The sequence below is a fragment of the Aspergillus bombycis genome (assembly GCF_001792695.1).
Source record: "Aspergillus bombycis strain NRRL26010 chromosome Unknown contig00098, whole genome shotgun sequence".
Taxonomy (NCBI): Eukaryota; Fungi; Ascomycota; class Eurotiomycetes; order Eurotiales; family Aspergillaceae; genus Aspergillus; species Aspergillus bombycis.
This window is the reverse complement of record NW_019170100.1, coordinates 90,088-100,107: the sequence shown is the minus strand read 5'-3', so window position 1 is coordinate 100,107 and position 10,020 is coordinate 90,088. Positions and strand designations below refer to the sequence as shown.

Genomic DNA, 10,020 nt, shown 5'->3' with positions numbered 1-10,020 from the left:
AACCCAATTCTTATCACGCAATCGGCCTTACAATGATGAAACCCTAGCTAACACTATCTCTCCGCACCGCTCCCCAACGAACATACTAATCCATCCCACCCTCGAGACCAACCACCATCTTAAGAAACAACCCATAGATAAAAAGAATATAGAATATAGAATATCACGCATCAAGCGGACCCAATGACGAATCTTGCCCCTGCATAATACGACAATTCTACCGACAGCATCGGCTACTTATCTACCGGTTACGCGATGATACTTGCTGATGGCGAGATTGCGGGGTCGACGGTCATCAATTCATATTGTGAGTGTTCATGCAGGTATATAGATGGGTAGAGGTACCTGGAGAGACAATATATATATATCCAAGCTTAAACAAAGCAATCCCAACCTACATATCGAAAGATAAGACAGCGCACAATGGGCGACATCAGCGCCCAGTCAGACCATGCCAATGGCACAACCCCCAAGAAACACATCCTGTTGAATGCGTTCGACATGTCCACTGTCGGACATTTATCTCCTGGACAATGGAAGGTATTGATCCTGCGTTTCTTGCTCTATTCTGAACCCACCCCACATCCAAGATGGACATGAAACGATGCTAAAGAACCAAGAACCCCGCCGACAAATCCGCTACAAAACGCTCCCTCACGTACTGGATCGAGCTGGCCAAGTTACTCGAGCGCGGCGGCATCAACGCCCTCTTCCTCGCGGATACCTACGGCGGATACGATACCTACGAGGGCAGCTTGGACGAGTGTATTCGGCGCGCGGCGCAGTGGCCCGTTACGGATCCTACGATTGTATGTTTGTTCCCCCCCCCCCCTGTTCTGGGTATAGACCTACCGGTGTTGGTGTGGGAGTTTTGGTGGGAAGACTCGTGCTGACGGGTGCCATGCGGCAGCCCATTTCGGCCATGGCGGCGGTGACGAAGAACCTCGCGTTCGGGATCACGGCGTCGACGTCGTTCGAGCCGCCTTTCTTGCTCGCGAAGCGGTTCTCGACACTGGATCATCTGACCAATGGGCGCATTGGCTGGAATATCGTCACGTCGTGGAAGAAGGCAGCGTTTAAGGCCATCGGATTGGATACGCCGATCGAGCATGATGAGCGGTATCGACAGGCGGATGAGTATCTGAGAGTTGTTTATAAGTAGGTTCTCTCTCTGTTTTCTGTTTCATCTGCGTGGGTTGAAATGGGAAGGGAAAAAGGAGAAGAAGAAGAAGAAGAAGAAGAAAAAAAAAAGACCGAAAGAATGCTAAGAAGATAGACTCTGGGAAGGGTCCTGGGCATCCGATGCGCTCTCCCCGGACCCCGAAACCGATACCTACGTGGACCCGGCCAAGGTGCGCCAGATCAACCACAAGGGCAAGTATTTCGCCCTGAACACGCGTCACATTGTCGATCCGTCGCCGCAGCGCACGCCGTTCCTGTTCCAGGCGGGCACGTCGGCAGCGGGGTCTGCATTCGCGGCGACGCATGCCGAGGCGATCTTCGTGTCGAGTCATTCGCCAGCCGTGCTGCGGCCGAAGATCGATCACATTCGGAAACTGGCGGCGGAGCAAGGGCGGGATCCGCGGTCGATTAAGTTCTTCGCAACGTTCACGCCGATCATCGGGCGCACGGATGACGAGGCGCAGGCCAAGTATGAGGAGCTGAAGAAGTATGCGTCGGTGGTCGGCGGGCTGGTGCTGTTTAGCGGGTGGACGGGCATCGATATCTCGCGGATTCCGCTGGATCAGGATATCACGGCGGCGGATTCGTTGGAGGCGCACAAGGTGACGAGCATGTTAGATGCGTTCACCACGACCAGTGAGGATGTCCCCCAGTGGACGCCGCGCGTGGTGGCTCAGAAGGCGGCGATTGGGGGCTTGGGACCGGTGGGCATTGGGAGCCCGCAGCGGGTGGCGGACGAGATGGAGCGGTGGATTCGGGAGGCCGATCTGGACGGGTTCAATCTGGGATATGTGACCACGCCGGGCACCTTTGAAGAGGTGGTGGACTTGTTGATCCCAGAGCTGCGGCGGCGGGGATTGTATCCTGCCGCGGGGGCGGAGGCGGACGGGCTGACGGCGCGGGAGAAGGTGTACGGCCAAGGCCAGCGCGAGTTGCGCGCGGATCATCCAGGGAGTCAGTACAAGTACGAGGTGTATCAAGAAGACGACGCAGCTGTTGCTGAAAGGGAAGGGTCATGATGCGCAGATAGAGCGATAGAGTTGCAGTCCGGACGCCTTGTCTTTCCGAAAGCTTACCATTTCGTGAGTTAGTGAGCTAGTACTAGTAGTTCGTTCGTTCGTTACTTACTTCCTTCCTTCCTGTTTGTTGTGGCCCGATTAAGCCTGACAGCCACAACGCCTTCTCCGTCACCACTGCCGAGGGCCATCCCTAACCCTAATTGTCAGCCATGGCACAATCTAGATGACCGTCTGTCGGGGCGTTCAAATCCCGTCTGCGTCTCTCCACGGACATTTGATACACCTTCTCAATCGAGACTACGACTCTCCCCAAACCAGGAAACAAGATGAATCGGTGACCTGACAAGATACCAGCCGTAGCCCCTAGTCTAGACCGGTCGCTGCAGGACACCACCTCTGTCTCGTGACCCCTTTCTCCCCTCTCCAGAGAAACCTCCGGCTTTTCAACCCTGGGTTCGGGGGAGACCAGACGAAAGAGGCCCCATCGCATGGCTATCATGTGACAGCCCCAGATTATTCTCTGGCCACAAGGGACTCCACACACACGCAACATACATCTCCTTTGCCGCGATCTAGAACCGGAGAAAGTTAACCTCAAATCCAATTCACCGCCGTGTCCTCCCCCCCCCAATCATCCCTTGTTCCGGTCAAACATGCCTCTCGTCCGCGCTAGGACGAAGAAGGTACGGACCTTTGGGGGGGAACACAACCGAGTCGCACAGGCACTAACATCCTTAGTCGCTCCTCCTACCCGATCTTCGCATCCTGTGGTATTATGCACGGTCGTCTGGGTGGCTTGACCTTAACTTCGTTTTAGTTCGTTCGTGAGGGTCCCAAAGTGACAGGCGTCGTGCAGGGGACCAGGGGGGACAGCAAAACGAAAGAACAAATCGGCTTTCAACCAGGGGTGATAAAGGTGTCAACAGTTGAATGAGGTAGGATCCTCGAGATGCATCCTACTCGACTAGGACGATTTGGGATCGATGGACGAATCCATTGCAGGAGGAGGGGAAATACTACCGTTGATTCATCAGGACGAGGGACGTCCGTATAGTCAGAAGGCACGCAAACAACGCACCATTTCACTTTGGACTGGTCGAATTAATTTCCTGGACGAGGGGAGGGGGGGGGGGGAGGTCGAGGTTCATTCCCCATCCTGTGCCCCCGTACTTTGTGTGTGTCTTATCAGGAGTATTATTATGATTAATATTTTCTTTACATTTATTCTCTCATCGAAACAAAAAAAATACGCTTTTGCGTGCTGAGAGAGAGAGGGGGGAAGGATGTAAACTCTATACGCCCGTACAACCAAAGTTTGAGATGCATTGGCATGTTCGGACGCAAGGCGGTTTCGGATGGGCCGAGTTGTATACTCTCTCTCGCCTTTCCAGTCATAGATTGGGTAGGAATCCCTACCCAAGCATCGATCCATCTGGTCGGCAATGGTCCAGCCACGGCCGTGGTGGAGGCCTGCAGCTGCATGCATATATCGAGGAGGATGTCGTCCATGAGGGACTGTCCGGTTGCTCGTCGAGCTGCCACGGAGAACTGGACCGTGCAGATGGAGCAAACAACAACAACAAGAACAACAAAGACACGACGAACGATGTCGACTCCGTCAATGGCTCTTTCACGGTCTTATTCTCGAGAACGGGGCAGGTCCCGCCCGAGCACACTCACAGACATCCACACCTAAACAACTGACATGCATGGTCTTTGTTGCGGGCACGCGGGTAAGCTGACTATAGTTCTTACGAAAGGCTGTCCATCACCGACCGAGGTTATCCCTGAATGAGAGAAAGACAAACCGAATCTAAAGAGGAAAAAGGAAAAAGAAAAAGAAAAAGAAAAAGAAAAGAAAAATTCCGGTTGCATCTGGTGCAGCTGTCACCGTGGCCGCCACTCAGATCTCTCACCCGGTGAAGTCAAACCCCCGCGCTGCTTGCTGGGCACCGACAGACCGGATGAGGAGGTTGTTCAACCGTTACTAACTTGCGATTTCGCCTAACGATTCCTTAGTCCCCAGTCTGTTTCCGTCTTGGGTGACTGGGACCGTCATTGGCGGATGACATCTGATAGAATGGGTGGTTCCGACCAATCTGACTGAGTCCATCCATGGGGGAACGGCGCGGTGAATGGCGGGGACCAATAAGAGCACCCCACGGGATTTAAATCAACTCATTCTTTATGTTTGTGATTTGCTTTGATTCGATTTTGGTGGTGGTATTTTTTGATTGACTCATTTCCGCTGTAATAATGATCACCATCTTTCCGTCTCCTGTTTGAAAAAAAGAAAATACCCCGTCATCGAGGGAAGTATAGAGGGTCTCAAGTCAGACTATTCCCACGGAGATCCAAAAGAAGCTAGCAACATAAGAAATAAAATAAAAAAAATCCCCCCAGAAAAGGAAAGGAAAAGCTTGCGGGTGGGTGTGCGTGTGTGTGTCAAAGAAACGACCAAGTAAAACGACCGCGAGAGAATACTAGTATCTGGGCTGACCGAGATCCCAATGCACAGCAGGCCCGACTAGGAAAAGCCAAGTGGAGTCCGGCTAGACGACATTCGGATTAGCGGAACCTCCAGTCGATGGATCGGCCAACCACGCCGCCGCGCGACATCAGCCGAACTGCCAGCCTGACAAGAAGAGCCAGACCCAGACTCGACTGGCGCAAGGATCTGATGGGATGGAGCTAATTTAGCGTGTCTTTTGCTTCCCATGGTTTGCTCGTTCTTTCTTGATTTGAGAGTGATTTGGGTGATTTGGTTGATTTGGTTGATTTGATTTATTTTGACAGAGTGTTCGGGTGGTGCCGCTTCGACAGAGTCACGACTTCTTCTCGCTTCTCGTCGACCGCCCCCCCGGATGATTGGACCATCGGACCCGAACCAGAGACCGGGGACCTGGAGGCAATTGCTTGGACTTCGTATTCTGCAGGAGGCACGGGAACAGTTTTAGTTTATTTATGCTCTGGAAGAAAGTTGGAAGGATCATTAATCACGAGAATGAAGATACGGCGCGATGGGTTGCTCGGTAATCTGGCCAATCCGTGGTCGGGGGAGGAGGACGTCGCGTGGATAGCTTACTGCCGACTTCCTCCTACCGAAGGAGTGCCTCTCTCATGCTACCAGTGAGTTCGTTCGTCCTCTGGAGGATGGACTTCAGGAGGAACCCTAGGAATGAAGCACAGGCGAACTCGCAGCATTTCGTTTGCCTTAAGACGAGGAATGGTTCTGGGATGGATCGGGGAAAGGTCCGTGCGGAAGGCAAATAGCCTAGAGCAGTCGATAATACGAGAGAGAACTGGTTCATTGTCCCCTCCGGACTGCTGAAGCTGTTCTCCGATCTGGGTGAGACGGATGTCTCTCGACTGACAATTATCATCGATCATGCAGGGTGTAAACAATGCCTCCGTGAATCTTCTCACTCGTCGCAGTGCAGCATCAACGAACGGAGGGGGACTCCAGGAACACTGATTATGTGCATACAGACATACATCTTGTGTGAGGGTCCGTGTGTATCGTCCGTTCGAGTACTAATTATATTTCCTAGCTTAGGTACTACTGACTAGTAGTCACGAAGATGATAGCTCCAGCTGGTCAGCTTTCTCTCTCCCTCCATTCCCCATTTGCCATGCATTCCGGGACGCAAGGAGGGCCACCAAGCAGGAAAAGAAATCATACCAACATTAATAAGAGAAAGAAAAAAAAAGGGTATAGAGATAAAATTAAATTGAATAAAATCAAAAGACCTCCCTAGGACTAGACCGAATCGAAAAGATAGCTCAGCTCCATCACCAGAATAAACAAGGAAGTAAATAGATAAATAAATCACTGAAAAAAAAAGAGAAAATCAAAGAAGAAAAAACAGAGTCGCTTATGTGACCCCTTTTCTGGCTTATCGGTCTAGGATTCTTTCTTTCTTCTCGATCGGATCCATACCGAGGTCCACTTGTATCTTTATTCTTTTTGCTTTTTCCGGCTGTTGTTTGGCTTCCATCGACGTATTATGTAATGCGAATATGAATGTCCTTTGGCTTTCTTTTTCTTCTCGCTGATACTTCGGCGTACTCTCAGATGTCGATCGAACACGGATCCCTCCCAAGTCGCAGCATCGATCGTCCACCACAGTAGCTAAGCTTATTCGACGTGCTCCACCAAACAGGGAAACATTCATTCAGGAGACGGCTGAGTTTCAGCGGACTTTTGATGGGCAGTACTCCACCGGCCTGTTCCTGTTGATACTATTAGTAGATAGATGTAGCATTGATCATCCAACGAGCACAAAGAATCTCCGCATAAAGGAGAGTCTGATAGTCATAAGTTGAGCACGATGACTGTTGTTGAGGTCACCCAATGCGACGTCTTCCCAATGCGGTAAGAGCCATACATCGCTAACTTATTAATCTAATCTAATGATGATGGGAGAGAGATTGAAAGCAACGACCACCAACCGGCAGCGGAGACGGTCACGAGCTTTTCATATGAACATGATTCATAATCGTCTCATCTTACTAGAACTTTTTTTTTTTTTTTTTTGGTTCTGAGGAGAAGGGAAAGGATACTTCCGTCGTGGTAGCCTCAGGGTACAGGGACGAAGTACCGTACCTTAACACCGACCTTTTTTTAGGTTGCTTTCGACCGTGGGTACAAACCGAAAGGTGGATGTGGACTCTTTTGGAGCCCTGTCAACCACGTTGTCGGTGTTGATCAGTTGTTAATTACCGTCTGCTGGGGGTGCTATAATTATAAAGCGTCCTCGTCCGAGTATTACATACGTTACTAGTAGTTATTTATGATCCAGTGATAGATTAAATTACCCAGGAATTCCCGTTGGTTCTGGGGAATTATTCTTTTTCCTTCTCAGGACACCTTCTCTTCCTTTTCTCTCTCTCTCTCTCTCTATCTCTCTCTCTCTCTCTCTTCTCTCTGTGTCTCCTCGCTCTGTCTCGTCCCCTCTTCCTCCATACACACTCCCCATTCCTTTTCCTCGATTTCCCGGGCCATACCGAGTTAGTCAAAACTAAGCAAGGTCCGAGAGGGAAAGAAAAAGAAAAGAGAAAAGAGGAAATTCTTGGGAATCTGGTTGGTCGACCAAATCTGATCCGGGTCGAACTAAACCAGAAACTGCGTTAGTCTCCGGTGTTGATTCACTTTTCTCATTCGAAAAAGAAAAAAAAAAAAAAAGAAAAGAAAAAGACAAGAATAAGAAAAGCAAAAAAGGGAAAGAAAAAAAGAAAAGAAAAGAAAAAAAAAGTCTTTTGGAATTTTCCAGGTTTTTGGAACAGTCAGGTAATATTTGACCTTCTTATTGTTTCGCTAGTGATTAATCTTTTTATTTTTCGGTTTTTTCCTTTTCCTTTTCCTTTTTTTTTCTGGTCAATTCTTTTTCGATTTTAATTTTAATTTTCAAACCCGACGAGCACTGTTCCTTTCGCCGTCCCCGCGCTGGCCAGACCGGGCGCTGGACTGGTCTGGATACGTCCCCATTCTTGCTGGGGTTTGGTTCTCGCTTTTTTTGGGTTGGTGGTCCTGTCCTTCACCTTAATCATTGATACGCCGGTTCGGACTATACAAGAACCAAATCCTAATGTGAGAAAAATAAAATAATAATAATAACAGTCATATTCCCACCACCGCGGCCCTTTTCTTTCATTCCACTTCTCCTTCACTACACCTTTTCATCCGTTTCTTCCTCCATCCCCAATTTCTCACGCAACCACGCGCGACCACGCTGCCAGTCGAGCCTCATTCAACTAATCCGTCGATCGCTCCCTTAAAACTTGTCCCGTCTCCGCACACAGACTCTCGATCGGTGCCATCCCGCTCCATTCGATCTATAGCATTCCACCCGTCACCCATTCATCGGTGTGATCGTTTGATCGTTGTATCGATTCCACAACGGGCCATGCGGCTGTCCTGACTTCGCCCCGAGTGCTGCTGACGCTTTTGTTTTTTTTTCTTCCCCTCGTGGATTCTGCGTTATCGGTGATTGCCGACTTATCATCCACCGCCAGGATATGCCTCCCGTGTAAAGAATTGGGTTGGAACAAACCTCGCGCACCACACGCCATTCCATTCCAGTCGATTTGAGCCCGCGACAACGAGAATCGAATCCGTTAGAGTCCGTCACACCCTCCGAATCGCATCTCTCTTCTCCGTTCGTGATCCGTGTCGATCGCTGAACCGCGATCATCGCCCCTCCTGGATCCTCCAGACGTCTCTGGGGGCCTGTCTGGCAATCGATACTGGGCAATCGGAGGCGATACGGGATATTCCGCCGGCACGCTGACCTCGACCTTGGCCCATCCGCCGCCCGTGGAGACGGCCGATCTGTATCACCCGCTCGGGTTCTCGCGCGACACCACCGCCAACCTGGCTGCCCTAGCGGTTCCGCCACCGGGCATGGGGACAGCGCTGGATGCGTTGACTGCCTCTCAGCCGTTGAATTCCCGTCGACCGGCGGCGCCGTCCCTCCCCAGCTTTGAGCTGCCGCCCCCGAACTTTCATCTCGGCGTGAAGTATCACCCCCAGCCGGCGCATCCACAGCCCGCGAACAATCACAGTGTCAATAGCCTTCTGACGCCGCCCGCCTCGACGCAGTCTGGTGAGACACCGGTACCGACCACCACCGCCGTGACAACCGCCGCGGTCTCTGCATCCCCCGATCCGTCCTATGCGCCCGCCTACTGGCCGGGCCAGAGTTCGTACACCGCTGCGTCCGCTGCGCCCCGTCAGTCCTGGAGCGCGGCCGTGAATCCGTACCCGCCGCGCGACACCTTCTCCCCCTCCGTGAACCATCTCCATCGAAATTCGGTGACCTCACCACCCGGGACCGAGGCCATCCCCAGCCAGCCGTACGACATGAACCACCACCTCCCTCCCTTTCAGCAACCACTCGCATCGAGTATGCCGGGCCCGAACGCGCAGCACCATGCCCTGACGCATGCGATGCTCACGGGGCACAATGCGATCCCCAATCCGCCGCCGGCCCCGCCGCCGCTCCCCTCGAACGACCCGTACATGACGAAATCCTCGTCCGCTCCCGCCTACACCGGAATCCAACAGATGTCCAATCCCGCGGGGGCCTATGCCCCCTACGGCCAGACCAGCCTAGCGATTCATCCCCCCGGACGGGTGGCGTCCAACCCGCCGCCACATCATCTCAACTACCAGCGACAGCCGTGGCCCTCATATTCGTTACCCGCGATGAACGGACCCGTGATGACGAACGTGCACAATCCGAACGGACAGATGTCACTCGTCGGTAATCTGCAACCGGGCCTGCTGGGGTACAACAGCGGCCAATTGGCCATGCAACAGATGTACGGCGGGCATCCATCGCACGCGGGCCACGCCTCCGGTCCGACGAACGATCGACCGTTCAAGTGCGACCAGTGTCCGCAGAGTTTCAACCGGAACCACGACCTGAAGCGACATAAACGGATCCATCTGTCCGTGAAGCCGTTCCCCTGCCATCATTGCGATAAAAGCTTCTCTCGCAAGGATGCCTTGAAGGTAAGATCCGTGGAAAGCCAATGTGGGTTTTTTTTTTGAGTCAAAACAAAGACTAACTGAAGCAGCGACATATTCTCGTCAAGGGATGCGGCAAGGACGTGTCCGACACGACCCCGAAACAGGAGAGTGAATCGGTGAAACAGGAGGACAAAGACCTGGACCATGGCTTGTCGGTTTAGGCTGTCTCTGTTCTTGTTTCCCCCCTTGATCTCGACCGACCCCCATAAACTCCCCCACCCGAATCGACATACCTCTCTCGACCTCACCTCTCGACTTTATTGTTCTAATTCTCTTGTGTACGCT

General features: G+C 52.1%; 2 protein-coding genes across 2 annotated transcripts; both read left to right on the top strand.

The window, feature by feature from the left end:
- Nucleotides 1-423: 423 nt before the first annotated feature.
- On the top strand, nt 424-2,201 carry ABOM_009529 (xenobiotic compound monooxygenase, DszA family; the record flags this gene model as incomplete). Its single annotated transcript, XM_022536657.1, has 4 exons — nt 424-540; nt 621-809; nt 911-1,158; nt 1,277-2,201. 4 exons carry the CDS (start codon nt 424-426, stop codon nt 2,199-2,201), a joined length of 1,479 nt encoding a protein of 492 aa, XP_022385710.1.
- Nucleotides 2,202-2,854: 653 nt separating this feature from the next.
- ABOM_009528 (putative C2H2 finger domain protein) lies at nt 2,855-9,896 on the top strand (the record flags this gene model as incomplete). The annotated part of the gene is made up of 4 exons (XM_022536656.1): nt 2,855-2,884; nt 2,940-3,021; nt 8,417-9,717; nt 9,783-9,896. The coding sequence occupies 4 exons, from the start codon at nt 2,855-2,857 to the stop codon at nt 9,894-9,896; spliced, it is 1,527 nt and encodes a 508-aa protein (XP_022385711.1).
- Nucleotides 9,897-10,020: the final 124 nt, after the last annotated feature.